At 39.8% G+C, this 26730-nt stretch overlaps 2 protein-coding genes across 2 annotated transcripts; both read right to left on the minus strand.

Annotated features, from left to right (window-relative positions):
- Positions 1 to 3788: 3788 nt before the first annotated feature.
- Positions 3789 to 11524, minus strand: LOC131229836 (meiotic coiled-coil protein 2-like). Its single transcript, XM_058225874.1, has 5 exons — positions 10263 to 11524; positions 9742 to 9907; positions 8219 to 8328; positions 5782 to 6028; positions 3789 to 4048 (listed from the first exon to the last, which is right to left on the minus strand). The coding sequence occupies exons 1-5, from the start codon at positions 11522 to 11524 to the stop codon at positions 3893 to 3895; spliced, it is 1941 nt and encodes a 646-aa protein (XP_058081857.1). The 3' UTR covers positions 3789 to 3892.
- A 10023-nt stretch (positions 11525 to 21547) lies between these two features.
- LOC131228521 (putative pumilio homolog 7, chloroplastic) lies at positions 21548 to 26124 on the minus strand. The gene is made up of 4 exons (XM_058224217.1): positions 25989 to 26124; positions 24487 to 24650; positions 22977 to 23223; positions 21548 to 21852 (listed from the first exon to the last, which is right to left on the minus strand). The coding sequence occupies exons 1-4, from the start codon at positions 26064 to 26066 to the stop codon at positions 21739 to 21741; spliced, it is 603 nt and encodes a 200-aa protein (XP_058080200.1). The 5' UTR covers positions 26067 to 26124; the 3' UTR covers positions 21548 to 21738.
- Positions 26125 to 26730: the final 606 nt, after the last annotated feature.

The raw sequence follows: 26730 nt of genomic DNA on the forward strand, positions 1-26730 counted from the left end.
CATGCAACTAATAGCCAACCTATGACAAACAACTAACACACATGGCGTTGCAGAATAGGTTACAACCATTTATGGGTCTAGATGGTTATTTCCACAGTAGCAAACATGAGAAGTGGCTATGAAGATCTTTCTCCTATTGTCACCTAAAATTTCTATAAATAAGAGGAAGATCGAATAGGTTCCGGTTGTTGCCAACCCTGTTGATAGATGTCTTAAATCTGTAATTCAATAGTTTGTCGATGATAGGTTCGATGTTATCGAAGTCGGCTCGATGCCATCAAGATTTTCTGGAATAAATCAATTTGGTTGCTGGACACTTTAGGTATCCTGCTCGATGCCATAGAAGGATGTTCGATGCCATCAAAGTAAGTTTCAATGTCATCAAAGGCTATTCGATGCCATCAGTAAAATCCAGATTTTCATGTTCGGTCGCTGGAACATTTTGGTATTATTTCAATGCCATCAAAGGTTTAGTTCGATGACATCGAAGTCCCATTGAAGGTGTCATCAAGCGTATCGCAGAGTTACACAGATTTGCGAATTTGCGGGATTTGTTTTCGATTTTGATTGGGATTCTCATATATGCTATATATAGGAGTATAATAAGGATTGGGAGGTATCTAGAGCTTTCTAATTCATTCCTAGTGTTTCAAAGGGCTTGTAAGGGAGATTCGAGGCTTGTTCGAATCGGGTATTCTTTCTATCTCTTGTAATTTCTGCTTTCATAGTGTTTACTGTCACTTTGTGCCATGGTTTTTTCCCAAAAGGGTATTTCCACGTTAAATTTGGAGTGTTTGCGTTGTGCTTGCTTGGTGCGATTGGATTACTTCACTTGATTCATCTCTGTGTGCTTCCGCGGTCCCCCAACAAACCCAACACAGCACAACTTTACAACACAATTCTGCTTATCCTATTTTAGCTCTTAGTTCTTAGTGCAATTCAGTTCATATATGCTGCTACTGTGGACCAGCTTTAGCTTAGAAGTAGTCCATTCCAGTCCGTCTATGCTACTATGCTAAACTGACTTAGTTTAGCTTGTAGTGTAGTTCCCTTCGTCTATGCCCAAGTTAGTGGACTAAGGTAGACTTTAGTTTTAGGACTACGCCATCCACGCCATAGTAATGGGATTGCCAGGATTTTCCTGTTTACTCTTTTATTGGTAAGTGTTTATTCTTAATAAATATAATTTCTTTTCATTTTCTAATCATTCTCATACTGTATTAATTGCTATCACGGTGAAAAAAGTACTTCAAGTTGAAAGGCAAAAAGAACTCATTAAAAGGATGAAACCCCTCTCCCTCCTTGCAAATCGTCTTGTCTATATTACAGGAGGCTGAATTACTAAGATCTTAATTTCTCAGTTTATCTTGGCACCACAAATGGCTAAATCGCTAAGATCTTGGTTTATCTTCACCATGATCTATCAATTCAAGCTTTTAGAGCAAGTGATTAATTGTCCTGCATCAGGTTTGGTGCAAAAATGGTTGACTGCACTAGTTACTCAGCTGAGTTAGTGCGAGTCGCATCGAGTCCACTCAACAAGTCTCTCTAAAACTCAGGTGAGTCAAGATCAGAATCGACTTTCTCGGTGACTCTTCTGGAAATTCCACTAACTCTAATCGACTCAGCTGAGTTTTGAATCAAGTCAGCGAGTTTTGAAACTATGCCTGAAATAGCTCTTGTGATGTGCAGCTCCGATGACTGTGACCTGTGGAGATTTGATAATAGCAGGTATGATGCTGAAAATTAGAATGCAGATGGATGGGTGATGTTCCAGGACAGTGATACATGTACGATGATGATGGAAAATTGTTATGTGTTTGGAATGTAGTTTTAGTATTATGATTGTACAAGAAATGCTAAGTACATCCCAATAAGATGTAAAACCCAACACACATTCATTCAATATCTGATGATTTTGCAATTACATTGCAAGATTGCAACCTGTTTTTCACCCCAATTGTAGTTCAAAAATCCTCACCCACACGCAACTGCCACACATGTGGCTTACAAGTACCCCAAATTAACAGTTCAAATCATGGGCCCCACCTTAGATGTATATGGTCCCCAGATCAGATTGATTGTATAACCCTAAGCTCTGATTGACAAATTCTTTCTGTTAAATTTCAACTGCCAACTACTATTCATCTTGCACATTCGTTCGATGGCCACCAACTGGACGGCTAGAATCACATTCTGCAATTGCAGTCTTGCAGCAAGGCCGGTACTTTCAGGCAGACCCTTTCCTAACAGCCATCACTAGCTCAGATAACAGTGTAAAAAAAAAAAAAAAACCCAATCAAACGGTTAGGAGTTCTTAATGATATTCTGATGTAGAGCAGGTTGTGGACACTTTCATGGCCAAGATGGACCAGAGAAGGCCCAATCGGAGGCAGAAGTGATTAGGACCATCAGAACCTTAAAAGAGTCTAATCATGCAAACCGGAATGAGTTTTTCGATGTACCATATATGATTTTGGGTAGGAGAAGCTACTTTAGCCAACCAACCCTGCTACACCAGGTTGCCTACGCCAGATTTGCAAGATCCCAGCAGATCGAGAGTCAAATCTCCCTTTTTATTTCATTTTTACTATAGATAGCAAGTTTTAATTCGATCATAATTCTTGATACTTTGAGTTTTAGAAGTCGTGACCAACGTGAAAAAGGCTTAGAAAAATTAGGAGAATAAAGTGGGTAGGTCAAATTGGACACTTACTATTAGTAGGAATCATGACCGTAAATAGTAAGTTTATTATTTATAGTAAGTCATGTTTTTAGGGAGTTTGAGTTGGAGTTTGAATTTGAAACTTCTTCCTGGGTTTGTTATCACTATTTAAAGGATTATAAATTCGTTTTTATCATCAATCAATTTATTTTCGAATTTATTAGAATCTAATTCTATTTTCTATTTTTCCTCATGGATTCGAGGAACTTCTATAAGGAGTCCAGAGAAGCTCCATGAATTTGGAGTAATTATCCCCTGAGGAAGACGGTGATCGACCTCATCACGTCCATCCTTGCGTCACATTCAGGCATGATGGCCAGTTCACTTTCTTATGATAGAATCAAAGAGAACCATGTATGCATTGTTGATGATGCAACTGATCCAGATACATTGTCACCATTTAACTCACACTGACTAGTGGTGTGTAATTTATGGATCTGATCCCGTTTCATGAACATAACCTGATTTTACTAAGGTCCTGTTTGGATGCCACTTAAAAAATAAGTTCATCTTATTTTATTTAATCATGATTATTGCAGTGCGTTTGGTTGAACAAAATATCATGAAATTTCTTGATTTTGGTGCAACCAAACGCACCATTAGAGATCTCATTTCCTTTCAGTTAGGATTATAAAATAATCTTGATTACCAACAATCATGATCTCAACACATAATCATGATTAACTAAAATGAGGTGAACTCATTTTCAAGGGGTAATTATAACCTTAACAAAATAGATGTTCCAAGGAGCTGCTTGGGTGCCACTTGAAAACCAGAAATAGTTCACATTCAACCAAAAGGCCCAAAGATTGGATGGCTAGAATCTTCTTCCAATCTGGGAGATTTTCAAGGAACAGTCCATCTATGTGGGACATATCATATCTACATTCTGGATCATGCTGCCATTCATCCACGGACGTACAAGATCAATATGTAATTTCCAACCATGATCTGATGATGGGTGAGCTAGTAATTCAAATATGCATCAATACACCAACTTCCATTTTTAATTTTCAAGCATTTGATTGTCCACAACACAATGCAACAAATATATAATGATAGATTTTTATACAGAGTTTTCCCCTTCACACACACAGCAAAAAAAAAAAAAAAAACATTCAACTGACAGTACCAAAACAGAAGTTGCATGTGTAACTAATCCTAACCCTACATCTTCAGACGATCGAAACAGAGATTACGATCTTGATTGAGCTTGATCCTATACTCACTAATCAGATGGGAGACTTCCTTTCCGTACCGACTGCATCGGAGGCTCTGGGAATGTGGTTGAAGAACATCAATCATACAATGTTTAAGGACACCCTGTTAGAAGAATCAGTGATTAGTTTTCTCATATTGCAAATAAAATCAGGAACGGACTATACGAATTTCAGCAGTAGAACGTGTGCATTGTTGTATCAGATTCGGATCCATGGGTCAAAGATTTAGACCGTTGATTGGTTGAGCCCCACCATGGACAGAGTACTCTCCAATAGTATATCAGATTGGGATACCATAACAACCATCCGATCTTGGCCTTTTTGTAATACATTCTTTCCTTATTGTCTATGTTGTTGATTTCTCGAATCTTTTAGCAACAGGGTCTGTCGATGCCATCGACAGCTGCTCGATGCATCAAGAAAATCTGGAAATTCCATGTTGGTTGCGGGACACTTTGTGGTGTCCTACTCGATGCCATCGACAGGCCATTGATGCCATTGAAGTCCCATTGAAGATGCCTTCGGAAAAATCTGGAAAATCCATATTTTGTTGCTGGAACGTTTTGGTATTGAGGGTGTTCAATACCATCAACAGTTTGTTGATGCAATCGAAGTGCCATCAAGCGTGTGGGCAGAATTGTGTAAGTGTGGGATTTGTTTTCTATTTTGATTGTGATTCTTATAAAGGCTATATATATAAGTGAAATTGGGAATATGGTATATCGCAGAGCTTTCTAATTTGTTCCAAAGGGTTTCAAGGCTTGTAAGGAAGATTTGAGGCTTGTTCAAATTGGGTAATCTCTATCTCTTGTAATTTTCTGCTTTCATAGTGCATTACTGTCCACGTTAAATTCAGGGTGTTTGTGATTGAACTTGATAGTGTGATTGGAGTACTTTGCTTGATTCATCTGTGTACTTCGCCAGTCCCCCAACAGTCTATTCACAGGTTACCAATTGAAGTGTTAGGATTGCTTCACCAAGCGGATCTTTTGGCGAACGACCCATATTCAGTGGGGCCCACGGCTCAGCGCTGATAGGCCCCACCATGCACAGACTGGGACAACAACAAAAAGTCTCCTAGAGTGGGATATCCTAATCTGAGGCCGGATACAATGCAAACATTTGTGTGTTCAGCGTAACGTACCAATCGACGTGTGGGGCCCACTGCAATGTGTTAATTATACCCAATCTAGCCATTATGTTTGTCCAATCCTATTCTCCTGAGGCCCCCAAAACTCAGGAGGGCAAGGCCATGTAAAACCATGCCTAAAAACTCTAAAATCACATGTTGTGGCTGCTTGAGTTCTGGGCTAGCCTGTTTTTTTTTCTCATCCACCCATCCTGGTTGGATTTATCTTCTGGATGGATTAGAGGGAATACACAAAACAAAGTGTTTCCCAGAAACAATTTGAAGGTTTTTAATGGTGGGAGTCTGGATCTCAACTGTTCCCCATGGTGTGGTCCAGTGAGTTCTGGATCAGCCTGATTTCTAGGTGCAAAAGGAGAACATTAGGAGGCGTGCATGATGAACGGATTAGATGTCATTAGAAAATCATGGTTGTCCCCTTAACAGCCTGATTTTTCCTTATGTCTTTGCTTAATTCTCTACTTGCAAACCACAAACAGAAATGTTGTTATTTCCCATTGAGGAGATCTTTTGGAGGCCTGGTCCTTCCTGGTGGGCCCACCAGATTGATGATTTTGACCACTCATCCATATGTCCCACTAGTGCAAACTGAGGAATCATCTATGAGAGGCTCTAAAATCATATCAACAATGTCATAACCACTAAAGAAATAGAAGCTGGTGATGCAAAAGGAAGAAAAGGGGTTTCACCTCTGTCATTTTCAGTGCCGTCTGGACGACGTAATTCCCATATCGATCACGCGCAAGTTGGCCTAGGTTGCCAGTTTTCAGCAGCTCTGAAACCACAAATTTAGTCCGAAGAACTATGCATTTTTGAACAATGAAGCTGCTGACTTTCTCTGTTGATAGATCCGTGTAGTGGCCTTTAAGCTTGTGGCATATATCGTTAATGACCTCCGGGATCTTGAGCTCGAGAGCACAACCCAAGACGTAGTTTCTGCAGAAGGTTGATCTAAATCAGGCAACAGTTTTTCCTAACTGAAATTTGAAAAAACTAGGGCACCCAAGATAAGTCTTTTGTGTTAGATTCAGGAACTAAAGCAGACGACAGTTTTTCCTAACTGAAATTTGAAAAAAACTCCAGCACCGAAGATTAGTTTTTTGCAGCATCGATTTGGATTCTTGACTTAAGAACCCAAATCCCAAATTTTGCATTTTTTCAATTGCGTTTGGCAGTATAGATTTTCAATCCTTTGGAATCTAGAAATTATGTTTGGTGGCCTGGATTTTGTGCCTTAAGAAAGGACGAAAAAACAATTATGGCAGTTGGAAAGGAATGAAATTCCAAGATTTTGCACCCCACCTTTTCTCTTGGATTTTAAAAGGGGTGCTTTCGAGGATTTTTTTTTTTAAATAAAAATAAAAAAAATCTATGTTGGATTTGAAATCCAGGGTATTAGAGGGTGCCAAGCATTATTTGGATTGAAGATCCCAGATTCCATTTCTGAACTTCCCAAAACCCATGCTGCCAATTCCATCTCAGGATTTGGGCTTAAAAACAGAAAATGCTCGCATTGCACAGGCTGGGTACCTACCAGGGTTAATGGGGGAAAAAGATATAATGTGCATGAAATCCACACCGTCCATCAGCTACATAACCTTTTGTTTGACCTTGATCAAGCTAATTCAACACTCAGGTTGGCCACCCCAAAAAAAATTATACACAAAACTTCTAAAATCACGTGCAATGGCCCACCTTAGATTATTGTGATTTTCAGAAATTTCTTTCATCCTAATGAGGCAAATCAGATGAATGAATTGGATGGCATATAAACACCACAGTGGGCCCTACTCAAGACTGATGGTGGGCATTCCTTCCTAGCTGTTTCCTATGTTGTGGCCTACCTGATTTTTGGGTTCAATGGTTAATACGAAGTAGATGATGGAATACTGTGATCTCATGAAAGTTCTACCCACATAGCTCTCAGTTTATGAAGGTAAACCCTGGTAGATATGCTCACCAAGTTCCTTAAGAAACAGGTTCAGGAATGGCCACAAGCCAAAAATCTGGACCAAGACTGGCCGGCCCATGGCCATCTGGTCCAAAGAGTCTGATGTTAGCACAACCCATACGCAGGGATGGAGGTGATGAGGTTGATCACCGTCTTCCTCAGGGGATAATTACTCCGAATCCACGAAGCTTCTCAGGACTCCTCACAGAGACTCCTCTAATCCACGAGGAAAAATATAAAATAAAAATAAATTCTAATAAATTCGTAAATAAATTGATTGATGATAAAAAAAAATAAAAAAAAATTTCCAATCCTTTAAATACTGACATCAAACCTAGGAAGAAGTTTAAGAATCAAACTCCAACTCACACTCCCTAAAAAACGTGACTTTCTATTTATAGACGGTGATGATTTCTACTAGACTTCATGGTTTTCAGCCAAAAATAGTAAGTGTCCAATTTGGCCTAACCATGTTATTCTCCTAATTTTTCTAAGCCCTTTTCATGTTGGGCACAACTCCTAAAACTCAAAGGATCAAAAGCTATGACCAAACTAAAACTTACTATAAATAATAAAAACAAATTAAAATGGACTTTTGACTGTCGATCTGATGGAATCTTGAAAATCCTGCATAGGCAACCTGAAAATCATATATGGTACATCGAAAAACTCATTCCAGTTTGTGAGATACGACTGTTTTAAGGTTCTGACAGTCCTGATCACTTCCGCCTCCAATTGGGCCATCTCTGGTCCATCTTGGCCATGAAAGTGTCTGCGACCTGCTTTACATCAGTAGGGCTGCATGCTGGTGCACCCACATATAAAACCAGAAATTGAGCATCAGGGTCCTATTGGGTTCGGCTATAGGTACCTACATGAGGTTATTGAATCTCCAATCAAGTTCAGTTATCTGGTTGGGTCCAGCCCAATTCAGTTTTGAGCATGAATTAGGATTTCAAATGGGTTTGGATGGGTCCAGATCCAATTTTGTATCCATGTTCAGACTCTGATCCATCTCATCCATCATTAAGTAATAGAACACACCAATCTGAACTGATCATTTAATCGGGTCCCATGATATGGACCCAGATCCAATTATCGAAGATCGAATATTCCGAGCATCTGTGGCAAAAGAAAAAAAAGAGTCATATGCAATGGTGGAGAGAGAGCATTACCCAAAAGGATCTTGCGAGAGGAGAAAGCTCAGCTCCATGATTTTCCTCAACAGGAACCATCTATGTGTAGATTGTGGAGACTGAGGCATTGTGGCAGCTTCATGTATGAACTGTAAAGTTTAAACAGAGATATAAGCATGTTATAATTCGAATTTGTAGCCTTTGGATGTTTGCAGAGAAATTTCACTTCAAGATCATCTATGTTGGTTCGTATGGGCAGCTTCAAAATTGAATATTTGAGAACAAAGAACTTGGAATTGAAGCAATCCAGAGATTTATAGGCCTGTTTGGATGCACCATTCAAATCTTTTCGAATTAGTAGACTAATGAAATGGGAATAAACAGATTTTAATTTCCTTCCTCATTATGGAAACCGGGAAATGTCATTGAATTTTCATTGTGCAGTTTTCATCTAGCAAGTTTTAACAATTCGATTCACTTCTGCATCCAGACACAACCTAAGATTGCATTAGATTCTTGTTTGAATTGAATTGTTTCAATTCAATTCAATACAGCAGGAATGACCAAACTCTCAGTCATATCGAGGCATATTCCCCCAAGTAGTGGTTTCCGACACTTGCAAATCTTATTTGAATTTCATGGAATTGCAAATACGGCCGATCACCGTTATGAGTGAAAATGATACAGCCTCCATTTTGGCAGCTTCATTTATTCAATTAAATTGTTTCATTTCACTTCAACTGAAATAATAAACATTGTAAATATAAAATGTATAATGAGTCTAGAGTTGATAATACAAGATTGAGATAAGGATGAATGAACCATAATGAATGTGGAGTGGGGCCCACTGATCAATCACTATTTGTCTCTACAATCCAAACACGCCCTAACAAATCATGCTCGCCTATGTGCACAAGTGTCTGTGCCCATGTGCATGTGCTTTTATAACTAATGAAGGACTTGGGAGGATTGGACCATATGATTGCTTTACATTGGCTAACTGAGTTTATAATTTTAATTATCTATGTTACATTCCAGGCATGATTCATTTTCTGACACTAGAATCATCGACTAGCAGTAGTTCCAAAATAAAGAGCATTAGGATCAGATTCCACCCTAAGCAGTATTCGGTCGAGCCACAAAATTCAACGGTGCAAAACGTAGTGGCCCACAAAGTGTAAGAAAGACGACAACAAGATATACTTCAATGGTTAGATAATAGAATCAGGTAAGACCCCTAAAATTCTTATGAAATCGAGCACACAGAGACTATGATACTGAAATCGAGCACATGGAGACTATGATAATAGAATCAGGTAAGACCCCTAATATACTTCATGCCAGTGAAGGGGTTCAAATATGGTGCGGTCCAAAACCCAAATACTGAATTGGTGCTAGCCCAGTGGTTCAAATCAAAGCAATTGAAAGGAAGCACACGGAGACTATGATGATTAATATACTACAGTCTGCATATTACATTTCAAACTCAGAAATCGAAGATGATTGGAAATATATGCTTAGCTCAATACCTATTGTAATTTCACTTTGACATCTTGACTTACCGTGATTCGGTGATCATCTAGATAGAGTAAGCAATGCTGGATAACATGGCACCCGAAAGGGTGGAACATCAGAGACGTGATTCCTGGAGCAAGAGCTGATATCACACTTGTAACGAGCAGAGAGGATTGCTTCACCCGGCTAATTAGTTTCTGAACTGCAAGACTGCTGCTCAAAGAAGGGCAGAATATCAACTGAAGATGTGTAAAAGGACTAAGTGTCCACATCTGCTGCACGTGGTCAAGCCATCCACCAGGTGGGTCATGCCGTGTTTCATGGCCTAAAAAACAGGATGGCTTCTCATCACATGGACAATCATATTAGAAACCAATGGATGGCTTGAAGAAACACAACCAAGTTTTCTTTTCTGGCCATCCATTTTGGTAAATTATGGCCCACCTAATCATCAGTGGACCAACCTGTTTTTACCTAATGGACTGCTTGGATACTGAACGGTCAGATAAATTTAGAGGAGATAAATAAAGAGACAAGATATGATACAAAATTAGGAAAGAATGCATACCCGTATCTTCCTTTTGCTGCATTAATCAAGGCCCCATCATCTGCTGTAATGCTGAGAACAATTTTGAATATTTGGCCCTCATTGCAGGACTGCAAGAGCTTCTCAAACAGTCTATTTCCAGATTCATGGACCATGATTTCGACCATGGATCCTAGAGTCGCGCGAAGTATCTTTTGTGTGGCCACGAGGTCCCCTTGTTCCAGAATCTCTTGCAAACGCTTGCAGCCCATTCTATTCCTGGCCATCCAACATATGTCATCATCCCAAAATCGTTCCCATGAGTACGGGTTAGGAAATGCCAGTGGAAAATGATTCTGAAACAGCATGTTGGATGAAGCTTCCAAATGCCCTTCAGCAATAGGATTTCTTGCTATTTCAGAGCTTGAGCTACAGCCCGCTCTCGCTGTAGATCTGTTCCCACTGTCGAAGAAAGGCGTTTGTCCAACGACACTGGAATACGGACCACCCAGGTTATTTCTTACAAATTGGTCAGGAACTGTGATCGAATTCAGACAATCTCCAGTGGAAATGCCACAAGATTCCCCACTAAAAGGTAGTCCTCGAGTGGGATTTTCCAGGGATTGAGTTGATCGTGTTGAATTAATTCCATTGTTGTGATCGTGAAGACCCCAGCAATTGGATTGAGTAGATTCCAACAATAAGAGGTTTTCGATCTTCCACGCTGGGATCTGGGAAGAACTCACAGACCCAATTCCTCGTCCCTCAATGTCCACAGTCGCCAGCTGGGAACTCAAGACAGCTCCCGAGAGGTTCTGAGAAGAACCGTTACCATGATCATCATTCCAACCATTTGAATTTGACAGGAAACTGAATTTCATATCAGTCTCAACAGTTGGAATCTGAGCAGAACCCTTCACCCCAATTCGCCTATCACCCACGACACCATAAGGCGAGTTCTGTACAAAGTTGTTTCCCTGACCAGAAACAGAACCGATCAGATTTTTCAGGGAATTGATCCTTTCTCCATTGTTTTCAATGACGCCTGGCCTGCTAGAACCCACCGCCCCAATTTGGCTATCGGCCATGATACCCTTTGGCGGGTTCTCTACAGAGCTGTTCCCCTGACCAGAAACAGAACTGGTTGAATTCTTCAGAGAATCAGTACTTTCTTCATCATTTTCAACAATGCTCTGCCAGCTAGAACAACTGATAGAACTACGAGGGCTATCAGTACCCCTGTGGCGATTTCCTTGAAAACCCAATTCAGTGGAGCTACTCAGGAATCGTCCTGCTGAATCCATTTTGGTATAGCAGCAAAAAAAAAAAAAAAACTTGTGGAGACAACTACCAAAATACCCCTCTCTCTTTCTCTCTCTCTCTCTCTCCTTGCTATTTCAGAAGCTGGAGACGGCTACCGTTTTTATAGTTATTTGAAAGACCCAAACTCTTTTAACTTGATGATTCAGTACAACCGATACGGTAGAGTCATCTCTAGAGCAGCACATGTGGATGGATTATGTATCAATCTGGTCCGTCCATCTGTTTTTTCCTTGCATGGATGGGGTGATTTTAAAATTTTACTCTATTCTATGAACCTAGCCATCTCAACCTTATCCATTAAATCAACAGTGGAAAAACATGTATCCTGAAATTTGATGGATATAGTAGTCTCTTGGGTTTGATTTTGAGATATATTATCTTTAGTTTTAGGGCCCACTAGATCAGTGGACCTGATTGACGAATCACCCTGCCACGTGTACTTTGGAGGAAATGGCTCTACCATATGATGGATACTCCGGCTCTTCCATTGTGTTATCTCATTTGCCCAAACCCATTTGGATTGGTTAATTTGGAAGGTGCTCTGATTCGTGTAAGCCTGTTTGCACTAGGTTTGCAAATTCCACACGCATGTGGAGCCCTGCATATCTACACGCAGTGACACGTGACAATATTGAAGGTGTGTGTGAGATCTGATCTTTCCAAATGATTGGAAATAATGTTTAAATCTTCTAATTTAAATTGTCTACTCATTTGAGCTACTTAACCCAAAGTAAACAGATGGCCAAAAGAAAATTGTTTCTATCCGTCCATTTTATTTCGTTATCTGTGGCCTACCTAAGATGTGAAATTGATTTATTTTTTTAATGGAAGATCTGAATAATATATCCCACCTGATGGAAAGATCCGATATCCCACATGTGATATACATTGTCACGTGTGATTGTGTGTAGTTGGGCAGAGCTCCCACACGCGTGTTGAACTAGAACCTGCTCTCACTGGGTTACGATTGAAGCAGTGGGTTTTCTTGAATACATCGCGATGCATTACAGTAAAATACGTCGAGAATTAGCCTTTGAAATCTGGGTCATCTTCTAATAATCCAAACCGTTTATATGGAGAAAACTAGTAATTAAGAAGGTTAAGTTGGATTATTTTAATCCCTTAGATAATTTGACAATTTGGCTGTTTTGCTTCGAGCATGAACGGTTACCACAACCGTGTCCGATCAAAGTTTTTAAAGATTTAATCCATGAAATATTTTGTAAATTCCCTATTCAAGCGGATTCCTATCAGATAAACGGTCTGGATCATTGAAAAATTCCCAAATCCAGCGGATAGGGTCTTCATGTATCTTACCATGCTACATCGGTTACAGTATGGCCATCGGACCCCGTTTGGCTAGTGACCCCAACACCAACCAGTTAGCTGGTGTCAAAGCTGTGTGGGCCCCACCATGATGTATGTGTTTGGGAGATTTTAAAATATTAAAGTTTTTCTCGGGATATTATTGGGAAATCCTTGCTGAAAATAAAATATTTAAAAGTATTTATTATTAATTAATAAATATTTAAAATTTAAAGATGTGCTTATTGATATTTGTACCAATCTATTTCTGGCAACTAATTTGATGCATATGTACGACAATCTAGGCCATCCAAATCATGGGCTCATTTGCTGATAGAACAAATAGATGATTTCAGACAAACGAATCAGCAGACCCAAATTCAACATGGGAAATCAGTCGGTTGAGATCGTCAGATCAGTGAGAGTTTTTTTACTAGTGCTTAATCCAAAACAGATCCCTTGGTTTGGACCCTCCTGATTAGATGTGGGAATCTGTTCCATCCTTTAAAAAGATGGTGGCAAACATAGACCATAACAATCCCCACAACTGAAATAACTGTAGTAACTGAAAAAATGAAAGCTGATTTCCATAACTGGCATAACCAAGAAAATAGCTGATTCTCTCCACTGCAAATTGCAAATCCCAATCAGAGAGAAGGGTATTTCAGGAAAGTTTTCAAGAGAATATGTGAGCAAGATGGTGAAGGCTCCTTCACCATGCATGCCAACATGGCATGTATACAAGAGATCTGGTCCATTCATCAGGTAGCTCTTACTGCAAAATATGTGCTGACTCAAAATTCAGACCGGTCCACATGTCAAGATGACCATAACAATACTGCAAATTGATTTTTGGACCATTCAACTGTTGTTGATGTCTTAAATCTATAAGCAACATGGTTTGTCGATGCCATCGAGCAATGGTCGATGTCATCGACATGTACTCAATGCCATTGGAAACATCTATGTTGGTTGCTGGAATGTTTTGGTGTTGTTACCCGATATCATCGAAGGTGTTCGATGCCATCGACAGATCGTCGATGCCATCGAAGTCCCATTAAGCACCTGCATGGAATTGCGTAAGTACGGGATTTGTTTCCTATTTTGTTTGTGATGCTATATGTATCGGGTGTAATCGGGATTTGGGAAATAGTAGAAGAGTTATAGGGCTTTCTAATTCATTCCCAAGGGTTACAAGGGCATAGCTATGACTTGTGAAGTGGATTCGAGGGTTGTTCGAATCGGTAACACTCTATCTCTTGTATTTTTGCTTTCATAGTGCGTTACTTGTCGCTTTGTGCCATGGTTTTTTCCTGAAATGATTTTTCCATGTAAAATTCAGATTGTTTGTGTTTGGACTTGGTTGTGCAATTTGATGTAGAGCGGGTCGCAGACAGTTTTATGGCCAAGATGGATCAGAAAAGGCCCGGTCGACAACAGAAGTGATCCGGACCGTCGGACCTTAAATCGGGCGTATCTCGCAATCCGAAATGAGTTACCTGACGTAAAATATATGATTTTGGGGTAGAACGAGCTACTTTAGCCAACCAACCCCGCTATGCTAGGTTACGCAACCCGGAATTTCAAAAAACCCCAGGATCGACGATCGTTTCCCTGTTTTAATTTCATTTTTACTATAAGTAGTAAGTTTTAGTTTGATTATAACTCTTCATCCGTCGGGCTTTAGGAGTTGCGTCCAACGTGAAAAGAGCTTAGGATAATTAGGAGAACGGTTTGGTGAAGCCAAATAGGATATTTACTATTTTTGGCCGAAAACCGTGCGCACTAGTAGACATCACGACCGTCTATAAATAATAAGTTTACTATTTATAGTAAGTTGCGATTCTAGGAGTTTGAGTTGTAGTTTGATTCTGATTTTTATCCCATTGCTTGGTACCCCTATTTAAAGGGTTGTGAACTCATTTTTATTTATGAATTAATCAATTTCGAATTTATTAGAATTTATTTTTATTTTCTGCTTTCTTTCCTCGTGGATTCAAGAAGTCTCTGTGAGGAGTCTAGAGAAGCTTCGTGGATTCGGAGTAGTTATCCTCATCACGTTCATCCCTGCGTCATGATTGGAGTACTTTGCTTGATTTGTCTTTGTGTGCTTTCGCAGTTCTCCAACATCAACATGGCACCACCAAATTGAAATGCGAAAATTCCATTGAAGTAAGATTAAATGTCAAAAGCTTGATAAGTTCCCTGTAATTGTAATGTGGAACTAGCATTCAATTTGCACATGCTTCCGCATCATCTCCAACTCAAGAGTAACAGAAATGAACTTTGCAGGGCACTCCTTTTATATTAATGCTAATAAAGATTACTGCAATTCAATCATCCCCACTTCATTAGGTGTGTTTGGTCAAACCAAATTTCATGATTAATCATTTGAATTTGCTGCAAAATATCATGAAATTTCAAGAAACCAAACGTGCCCTAACCTAGTTATCATGATTGAAAAGCTATGAAAATAGAAAAGGGATTGGGTGGCCTGTGAGAGAGATTTCAGGATGGGTTTTCATGAAGGAATTTTGGAGTTTAGGGTTTCGGGTGTCGGGTGGTGCAAATTGGGTGTTGGGATTTGATGGAAGATAGGTTTGAGGTTACTGGAATGAGCATGGAGGATGGGCATGCTGGAATGGGTTCGAGGCTGCGAAATGGCTGCCGGGGACTCAAGGAAGGGCAAAAACAGCTGGATTCCAACAAAGAATTAAATATTCAGATGATGGCTCTCTGATATAATGAAAAGTGAAGAATTTTTCTGTATATTTAATTGAAATGGAGAAGCACTCTTATAGAGATGGTATAGGCCTAAAAATGAAATGAGACTTATCTGGAAAATTAATATAAATCTAGTCAATTAGAAGGCTAATTACAAATCAAGAATCTAGTTATAGATTGTCTATCTAATGTTCTTTTTTCTGGGGGAAGCAAGTGTAACACCCCGAACTTTTCAATACCCGAGTATTGAAAGTCCTCGAGTGTTACCATAAATTTAACCTAGTATATATACGTGTATTATATCAGTCTAGTCAACCTAACCCTATATCCATCCTCCAACATGAATCTGACCGATTATGAATGATATTCATTCATAAATCAAGTCGTCCGACCATTGCTCATTTAGTTCGATACATGTACCTTCCTTTAACTAAATTAGTGAATAAGTCTTTATTTATAATGATTTAAATATAAGTCCTTTTGTAAGAATTGTTTAGAAAATGACATATAATCATCTAGAACCATTAGATTTCACAAAACTCTTAGATCAGCAATAATTACGAAAATGACACCAACCTAGATCCTGAATTCCAACTCATAAGGTTCTCATGATCCGTTTCGTGTGAAACTTTATACTAGGCCAAATTATCATAAATTAACCGTACACATCAAATCTCAGCCCCTCAGATCACATTAATTTAGCTACTTGATCCCTACATCCGTCCGTACACTTATCAAACCAAGATTCTGACCCGTTCATCTTGTTCACACCATATGAATATGTTTAACTCACCATTAGAATTATAATCTGAGAAACCTACATGAGTGAATAAGACACTCTAATCCGACGATACACATGCTTTACCCCTAATCCTCCTGAAACCCGCTTTACATATTATTCGTTTACGAAACTGACCGTATACCCACCTACATACATAGTAAGAGTGCTAACCATTAAGTTCTCTTATTTTTTAGCTAGTCATCTGACCCCCAGTCATATTCGGATCTGCCAAACGGGCCACAAGAACATCACGATAAATTAATCATCATGAAGATCTTAGGTTCCAAGTCCAAACTGCCCGGTAACTTGTTGATTAGAGGTGTACAAATATTATTTTAGAATTTTGAAGTATATTAGCCATTAAAAGAATATCTTATTCATCCTCAGAAGATCGGAACCCAAACTGGATCACAGGAAAGAGCACGAAAAATGATGCATATTCGTCAAATTTCGGACGGCACATTTCAATATAACGGGCGTCGGATGCCGGTTGAGAAATGGATGGCGAGTTCGTAAATAGTGAATGCCATTACATGCCACTATTGATGCTTGAATCGGATAGTATGGCCCACCCAATCAACAGATCTGTCCCATTTTTGGACCTAAATCCTAACAGGGCATGTTAAATGCAATGAACAGAGCGGATCATACAACTACAAGTAGTAAAGTAGACTTCACATAAAATAACTCGATTCATTTAAATTTTCACTGCATGGGGTTTAATGGTGAGTATTGGTTGCTATTGGACACACTGTACGACTTACTCGACTAACCAAATCATCTCATATTTGACCCTGTATCCTAACATAACGATACAAAAGTGGTGAATGGCATGGATTCTCTAAAAGATCATCGCAGGTGGACCCTACCTATTTTGATCAGCAACGTGAAGAAACATTCAGAAACTGAAAGTGACTGTGGTTTCCACCCCCATGTCCCTACAACATGTGGACCCAATCATCTGGTAAATTTCATGGACTATTTTAGCCGTTGACATTCAATTTCAGAACAATCTAACCATTAGATCAACGAGAATCTACCGTTAGAGCTAGGAATCGACCCGTATGGCCCACCTAGACCTTAGATCGGTCTGATCAATGGCCAAGATCCGTTGGTGGAGCTTCTAGAACTCGATGGATGAAGTAGATTTGGCAGAGAGTTAGTGAACCCCACCTCTAGATTTAGAGTGTGCACACGGTAACTATGCACCAGCAGCACACCGAATGGCATGCCTGGTCAGACCAGACGCTGACCCGCCGTTTCCCAAAAATGGGAATCAGTCTCCACCTCAGCAAAGAAAACCATGGGCGGTTTCGGCAATACCCACTATTTTAGGGACAGTTTCGGGCAAACAAATCCTGACCGTCGACCCTCCATCCAACGGTCTGGAAACGGCTAGGTTTTTGAAATAAGAAGAGCATGATGGATGGATCAACAGTAACCTCTTCCCATCTCCTTGCAGCCGCCCATGAGAAAACAGCCATTTCTTCCTCCTTCCGGACCCACCATCCAAACGATCCTAGAGCTTTGAAAAGGCCCATACTTAAGCTTCCTAGAGTCTATATGAACCATCCCATGCGGACGGATTGGAGGAGGGAGCCTCCATTCGAAATCCGTCATTAATGGCGTCATCTTCTTCCTCGTCCTAGCTCCAAGCCTAGCCAAGTCAGGTGATCTCTCTCTCTCTCTCTCTCTCTCTTTAATCGTGTGTGGCCCACCTGATGTGCAACTGATTGGCTGGAGTCTGTACAGCAGCTGTATTGCCGCTGCATTGACGTTACCAAGTTCCGTGGGTCCGTGGGTCTGACTGGGGTACGTGTTATTCAACACTACCCATCAAATTTGCTTAAAGTGGGACCCCACCTAGATGTATGTTATATCTCCACCGTCCATCCCATTTCTTACCTCATTTTAGGCGTTGACCCGAAAAATGAAGCTAACCCAACTCTCCAGTAGGCCACACCAGCTGAAGGACTAATTTAATAGTGAAAAATCATTAGGGCCCACTGCAATATTTCGGTGCCTCAAGACATATCCGATATCGACTCATTGTACCTGTCCTGAGCCAGGAACCCTACTGACGGAGTAGATCCTCCTGAGGTGGGCCCCACCTATCAAAAAATAAATAATAAATAATAATAACAAAATATATCAGGAGCATGCACGTAAACGTCCAGAGGACGCTGCCTCTTGTGCTTTAAATTTTGGCTAGGACCATGGCCCCCACTACAAGCCCTACCATATGGTGTGTTGAACATCAACACCGTCCATTTGATGGATCCCTTTTATATAGGGGGTGCCCCCAAAAATCAGCCATACACAGAGCCCAAGTAGCTCATACCATCTACAATCTTTTAAAGACTTGTTAAACCATATAAAAGCACTTTCCGGGGTCCATCCGAGATTTGGATGCATCTGAAACTTGGTTTGACCCCTTAACCTAGTTGGACACACATGATGGATGGGTTGGATTGTGAACCACAGCTTGGTAGGCCCAACAAATGATTACGAATATTCTAATGGTTGATGAACCTCCTAATTGTTATGCATTGTACGGCTCACATAAGCCACACATTGACTTGATTTTTGTCCCAAGTCCACCATGATGTATGTGTGTTGCACATACTGTCCATTTATTTTTGGGTCGTGGGCCTCATTGCCTGGAGGGGGCCCACTTGCTATACATATGAGACCCATTATGTTGTGTCAGGCCTATTATGGTGTGTATTGGCCATGTGTGTGGCCCAATTCAGGCCTTAGCTACGGACAAACTCCAGGCCCGATTTACAACTACCACCCTTATTACTATTATAGACACGATTAGCCATTGGTAGACTAGTTACACTGATATTAAATATTATAAACATAATTATAATTATTATATAGTAATATTTTAATTATCATCCTTAAATATTACCATTAATAATGGACGGTACTAGTTGTCACTATCATAACAATTATGATTACCATATTAGCTAATACTAATTGTATCATTAATAAGTACCTGGTAGCTATTATATTAACATTTATTACAACAATTATGATTACCATATTGGCTAATATTAATCATTAATGTTAATAAGCACCATTAAATTAACCATTTAATTAATTGTACAACTAACTAGGATCCAAACCCCAAGGTCTGAGACTAGACCTGGACTCTTGGGTAAAACCCTAAAACTAAGGTAATCCAAATCCTAGGTTAAGACCTTGACCTAGAATAGCGTGTAAAGCTTGAATCTAATGGTATAACTTTACAATTCATGATAGGGTTTGATTCTAAGGAAACACGCATTCTCTAGCAACACTGGTAGGCAGTTCAAAGTATAAGGTGATGATTCTTCCCCTTGAGCTTTCCATTTTCCCATTAGCTCAAGTCATAGTTTTTATTTTAACTTGCAATTGATATCTCCATTTCATAGTCACATGTGTTAATTGTTGGAATTAAATTGTTATATTACCTGCTTAATGTTTATCCTGCATATTTATTCATGCTTGTGGATTATTTGTGGATTGCTTATGGAACCTGAATTAGTACACCAGTGGGAAACCCCCACTTATATGTGTACACCCATACTTGGGATGTAACCCGACTGGTTGTGATAGTAATGGACCTTCGGCTTAGTGGTTATTGAATGGTGGTTTAAATTAACCAGTGATGTGGGCCTACCATCCAGGGTTGTTTGTCCAACGGTTTTCAAGGATGATCTTTTATCGCATGATTTTGATACTCGCCCTATGTGGCTTATTTTGATATTTGCCTTATGTGTCTTGCTTTGATATCGCCGCATGTGTCCTTGTCCTGGTATTTTTCCTATATGGGCTCGATGTTTTTATACTGTGCAACCATGCGATGGCAAGGCCCATATGTTGTAATATGATTGACAACTAGTCGACGGTTTTCCATTAAACATCCTAAGGTGGTAGCCTCATGAGCCGGGGATGGTGGTAATGGGACACTATGCCCGAGCTGTCGGCCTACGCTGGGCTCTGAGCTCCCTGTTGTAACCTTGAGCTTACCTAAAATGGTTGATTGTAACTGAACTAATAACGGTTTGGCTAATCATGCATCCATAGCATGTTAGCGATGACGGGTGGCTAATCTGGATGCTGTAGCACGTGCCCTTAGGATCTTCAGGGTATCGTTTCGCTAACTCCCAGACCACCGACTATCGACCCCTGTTCGACTGGATGATTTTTCCAGGTCGATGATTTGCATGGGTGACGAGCCCAAGTCCGGCTGGATGTGCATCCCTAGGCCGATGTACATTCATGCATCTAAAAAGATTGCATCATGTATTGTTTTGATTGATTTGTTGTTTTATAACTATGCTTACCTAATGTGGTGGTGTGTAATCTTGAGGGGAAGTCACACTGAGCTGGCCACTCATCCATCAAATATACAACCGTACAGGTAGTGCAGGTGGCCCCGTATATTGGTAAGGAGCAGGCTATGGTTGACAAGGGTGAATGATTTTATTTGTTAAGAGTTGCTACAGGATTTTACAGTTCAAGATTGTTGCAGTTTACCTTGTTTCACATGTAATATTATTTCATTTTGTATTCGTGGGAATGGGGACATTGGTTTGTATAAGTCATTATGGGCAACCACTTGTATATTCTAAATGAAAATTGAAACTTCCATTTATGCTTACTTGTCCATTCTACGCTCATCTGCTTACTCTGATGAAAGATAAAAGAAAAATATATACTCGACTTTGACCATCCTTTAAGGTTAACACTCAAGGTTTTTGGAAAACGGGTCGTGCACTCGGGTCCTGAAAACACGGGGCGTTACAGCAAGAAAGATCTTACTCTCTTATTACTAATTCAGGGCTAAACTCAAAAGGAATACAGATAGAAAGGAGGGGGCCATACCCATAGAAGAAAAGAAAAAGAAAAGAAAGAAGAAGCCCACACCCCGAGCTAGGGAAAAAAAAAAAGATCAAAAGATACTCGCTAACTCAAGAGTAGTGACTATATCACTGGTAGCTTGCAAATGGCATTAGCAAGCTTCAGAACGAGATCAGCAATTTTTTTTTCCTTCATATATATGATCGTGGCCTAAAATATGTGCCCCATCAAACAATCTGAAACATTCAATTGGTTACTTTCAAACGAACAGTTAAAAAAGGTACAACTGTCTGCATCTCCCACCAAATACATTATTAGATCATCAGAGGGGGGTTTTTAGTTGTCCACAATGAAACAAATATATAATGATAGCTTTTTTCTACAGAGATTTCCACTTCACACTGACACACAAAAAAATATATATACTCAATTGACAGTACCAAAACAGAAGGTGCATGTGCAACTAATCCTAAACGTACATCTTCACACGATCAAAACACAGACTACTCACACCGTCTTGATTGAGCTCGGTCATTTCCACACTGATCCACTAAGCAGATGGAAGATTCTCTGTCCGTGCAGATGGAGTTGAAGGTTCTGGGAATGTGGCCGAAGAACATTGATCAGACGGAGTTTGAGGACACCCTATTAGAAGAATCAGTGATTAGTTTTCTCATATTGCAAATAAAGTCAGGGACAGATATATGAATTTAAGCCATAGAACATATGCATTGTTGTATCAGATTGGGATCCATGGCTCAGAGAACTAAACCATTGATTGGATAAACCCAACCATGGACCAAACACACTCCAATAGTATTTCAGATTGGGATACCATAACAAACATCCAATCTTGGCCTTTTTGCGGTGCATTCTTCCATACTGTCTATTTACAGGTCACTAATTGAAGTGTTAGGATTGCTTCACCAAGCAGATCTTTTAGGGCATGACCCATACCCAGTGGGGCCCATGGCTCAATCTAGATAGGCCCCACCATGCAGAGACTGTGACAAAAAAAAATGTCTCCTGGATTGGGATATCCTAATTTGAGGCTGGATCCAATACAAACGTTTCCGCATTCAGCATAACGTACTAATCGATGTGTGGGGCCCACTGTGATGTGTTAATGACACTCAATCTAGTCATCATGTGGATCCCATCCTATTCTCCTCAGCTCCCAAAACTCAGCAGGGCAACACCATGTAAAACCATGCCTAAAACCTCTAAAATCGCATGCTTTGGCCACTTGAGTTTTGGACTAGCCTAATTTTTTGGCATCCATCCATTTTGGTTGTATTTATCTTCTGGATGGATTAGATGGAAAACACTGCACGTCCCACAAACAATCTGGATGGTTTTTAAAAGTGGGAGTCCTGATCCCAACAGTTCCCCATGGTGTGGCCCACCTGAGTTCTGGATCGGTTGTCCCCACATGTTGATGTGTATGTTAAGCACAATGTAGAAACATTCATGTTGGATCCAGCCTCTATCATAAATTCCTAATCATCCAATCTGTGTCCTTTTCCCAGCTGAAAGCAGACCTTCGCCTTATTTCTTTGCTTTATTCTCTACTTGCAAACCACAAACTAAAATGTCTGTATTTCACATCGAGGAGATCTTTTGGAGGCTTGGTCCATCCACAGCGGTGGGCCCATCAGATTGATGGTTTGGATCATCTATGAGAGGCTCTAGAATCAGATAAACAATGTCACAAGTCACAACCACAAGAAATAGAAGCTGGTGATGCAAAAGGAAGAAAAGATTTTCACCTTTGTCATTTCCAATGCCGTCTGGACGATGTAATTCCCATATGGATCAAACGCAAGTTGGCCTAGCTTGCCGCTTTCCAGCAGCTCCGAAAGCACAAACTCAGTCCGACGAACTAGGCATTTTTGAACAACAAAGCTGCTGAATTTATTTGTTGATAGATGCACATAGTGGCCTTTAAGCTGGTGGCATATATTGCAAATGACCTCTGGGATTTCGAGCTGGAGAGCAGCACCCACAACATAATTTCTGTAGAGAGGGAGTGAAGTAAATCAGGAGGCAGTGAAGTAAATCAGGCGGCAGTTTTTCTTAAGAGACATTTGAAAAACTTGAGCATCCAAGATAAATTGTGTAGATTTGGGATTGTTCGACAGCCCAAATCCTGGATTTTGCATTCTTTCAGTAGCATGTGGCAGAGTGGATTTTCAATCCTGTGGAATCCAAAACTTATGTTTGGTGGCCTGGTTTTTGGGCCTTGAGATAGGAGGAGAGAGCAGTTATGACAGTTGGTGAGGATTGAAAGTCCAAGAGCAGTTATGACAGTTAGCCCCAGATTAGTAGCTGTAGCTGGCTGTTTTGTTGGTTGTGTTATTTGGTTTTTCCTTTTCTCTAGTTTTCTTATGTGGTTTAGCTTTTCTGCACCTCTTTTTTTTTTTTTTGGCATTTGGCTCAATAAAATTATCATCTTTCAACTTTCAAAAAAACAAAAAAAAGGGGACCCTTTTAAGGATTTTCGATCTAAGTTGGATTTGAAATCCAGGATTTTGGGGAGTGCCAAATATGATTTGGATTGAAAATCCTAGATTCCATCTCCAAACTGCCCAAAATTCATGCTGCCAAACAACTCCAAAATTCATTCTGCCAATTCCATTTCAGGATTTGGGCTTTAAAATGGGAAAATGCTTGTGTGCACACACACTGCATTACCATGATTTTTGGGTTAAATGGTTAATACGAAGTAGCATAAATGATGGACAGGATAGATCTCCTGGATGTTCTACCCACGTGGCTTTCAGTTTGTGAAATAACCCTGGTAGGTACAACTGATGCACTTCCTTAAGAAACAGGTTTAGGCATGACCATCTGGTCCAAAGAGTCTGATGGGCTAGCCTGGCTCATTGCCAGCCACCTTGACAAGGTAGGGCTGCATCCTGGTGCACCCACATCTAAAACCAGCTCAAGGAATCGAGCATCAGGGTCCTATTGGGTTCAAATATAGGAACCTATATGAAGTACCAAATCCAAATCCAATGAGATTCAATTATCTGTTTGGGTCCAGCCTGATTCAGTTCCAAGCATGAATTGGGATTCTAAATGGGTTTGGATGGGTCCGGATCCAAGTCTGTGTCCATATTCAGATTTTGATCCATAGCATCCAGAATTAAATACGGATCTGAACTGATTATTTAAGTGGGTCCTGAAATATGGACTGAGATCCAATCGTCTGGGATCGAATATTTCGAGCATCTACAGCTACCATTAACAGTATGCGAAGGTGGAGAGATCATTTACCCATAAGGATCTTGCGAGAGGCACAAACTTAGCTCCGTGATTTTCTTCAACAGGAGTTGTTTGCGCGTAGATTTTGAGTGATTGAGGTATTCTGTGAGACTGATGCAGCCTTTCACATGTGTTCCTAATGTTAGGCAATGCTCCATGGCAGCTTCATGTATGAACTGTAAAGTTTAAACAGAGATATAAATAGGTTATAATTCAATTTTGAAACCTTCATATGTCTAAAGAGAAATGAAATTAGTAGACTAATGAAGTGGGAATGAATATTTGAGCACTAATACTTGGAATTGAAACTATCAAGAGATTTATAGGCCTGTTTGGATGCACCTTTCAAGTCTATTTCAATTAGTAGACTAATGAATTGGGAATATGAATGATTTTAATTTCTTTCCTCATTATGGACACTGGAAAATGTCAATGACTTTTATGTTGTACAGTTTTCATCTAGTAAGTGTTGGCATATCGATTCACTTTTGCATCTAAACATAGCCTAAGATTGCATTAGGATTCTGGATTGAATAGAATTGAAATAATTAGATTTAATAATGCAGGAATGACCAAACTCCAGTCGTATCGAAGGATAGACCCCCAAATTAGTGGTTTCAGGTAGTTGTAATTCCAATTTGAAAAAGGTGGAATTATAAATATAGCCAATCACCATTATGAGTGAAAATGATACTGTCTCCATTTTGGTGGTTTCCTTTTTTGAATTAAATTGTTGCATTTCACTTCAACTGAGCTAATAAACATTCTTAAATACAAAATATATAATAAATCTACAGTTGATAATACAAGATTGAGATAATGATGAGCATAAGGAATGTGGAATGGGGCCCACTGATCAGGTCACTGTTTGTCTCTACAATCCAAACATGCTCTAACAAATTGCAAGTGCCTGCGCCCATGTGCGTGTGATTTTATAACTATGAAGCAGGACCAGGACCATGTGATTGTTGTACATTGGTCAACTGATTTATAATTTTAATTATCCATGTTACAGTCCACTCATGAAACATTTTCCAACACTATAATCGTCGACTAGCAGTAGTTCTGAAATAAAAGCATTTGGATCAGATTCCACTCCGAGCAGTATTCGATTGAGCCACTAAATTCAACAGTGCAAAACACAAGTGGCTCAAAAAGTGTAAAAAAGAAAACAAGATATGCTTCAAGGATTAGATAATAGAATCAGTCAAGACCCCTGAATCCTAATGATATCGAATAAGATTTTTAACTTCATGCTTGTGAAGAGGTTCAAATACGGTGTGGCCCAAAACCCAAATGCTGAAATGGTGCTAGATTAGAACTTCATATTAGAGCAATGTAATTGAAGCAAACACATAGTCTATGATCATTAGTATATGATGGTCTTCACATTACATTTCAAACTCAGGAATATGGAATATTAAGGCAATTCTCAAAAGCAGTAATCTAAGATGGTTGGAAATATATGCTTTGCTCAATACCCATTCCAATGTCATTTTGACATCTTGGCTTACCGTATTTTGGTGATCGTCTAGGTGGATTAAACAATGCTGTAAAACACCAAACCCAAAAGGGTGGATCATCAAAGACATGATTCCTGGAGCGAGAGCTGATGTCACTCTTGTAATGAGTGGAGAGTATCGTTTCACCTTTCTGATTAGCCTCTGAATAGAAAGTGAGCTGCTCAAAGAAGAAGAGAATATCAAGTGAAGAAGTGTGTAAGATGGTTCATTTAAATGACAACATGCACATGGTACAAGCCACCCACCAGGTGGGTCCTGCTATGTTTCATGGCCCAAAAAACAGGATGGTTTCTTAAACAAAGAAACAAGATATGATACGAAAATAGAAAAGAATGCATACCCATATTTTTCTTTCGCTGCATTAATCAACGCCCCATCTTGTGTCGTAACACTGAGAACAATTTCAAATATTTGTTTCACATTGCAGGAATCCAAGAGCTTCCAAAACAGTTTATTTCCGGATTCGTGGGCCATGAGCTCAATCATGGATCCTAGAGTCGCGCCAAGTATCTTGTGCGTGGCCCCAAGGTCCCCTTGTTCCAGAATCTCCAGCAAATGCTTGCAGCCAGTTACATTTCTGGCCATAGAATGTATCTCATCATCCCGTAGTCGTTCCCATGAGAGCAGGTCAGAAAATGCCAGTCCAAAATGACTCTGAAACAGCATGTCGGAAAAAGCTTCAAAATTCCCTTCAGTAGAAGGATTTCTGGCTATTCCAGAGCTTGAGCAACAG

Source organism: Magnolia sinica, chromosome 16 (assembly GCF_029962835.1).
Source record: "Magnolia sinica isolate HGM2019 chromosome 16, MsV1, whole genome shotgun sequence".
NCBI lineage: Eukaryota > Viridiplantae > Streptophyta > Magnoliopsida > Magnoliales > Magnoliaceae > Magnolia > Magnolia sinica.

What these genes read in the sequence shown, in the direction of transcription:
- LOC131229836 (XM_058225874.1), bottom strand. Translation starts at nt 11,524, where the DNA reads ATGGATTCAGCAGGACGATTCCTGAGTAGCTCCACTGAATTGGGTTTT. An exon ending in TAGATGATCACCGAATCACG is followed by an intron (nt 8,329 to 9,741) that starts GTAAGTCAAGAT and finishes TAAACTTTACAG; the next exon opens with TTCATACATGAAGCTGCCAC. An exon ending in CGGCACTGAAAATGACAGAG is followed by an intron (nt 4,049 to 5,781) that starts GTGAAACCCCTT and finishes TTCTTCTAACAG; the next exon opens with GGTGTCCTTAAACATTGTAT.
- LOC131228521 (XM_058224217.1), bottom strand. Translation starts at nt 26,066, where the DNA reads ATGTCTTTGATGATCCACCCTTTTGGGTTTGGTGTTTTACAGCATTGT. An exon ending in CTCTCGCAAGATCCTTATGG is followed by an intron (nt 23,224 to 24,486) that starts GTAAATGATCTC and finishes CCCTCTCTACAG; the next exon opens with AAATTATGTTGTGGGTGCTG. An exon ending in CGGCATTGGAAATGACAAAG is followed by an intron (nt 21,853 to 22,976) that starts GTGAAAATCTTT and finishes TTCTTCTAATAG; the next exon opens with GGTGTCCTCAAACTCCGTCT.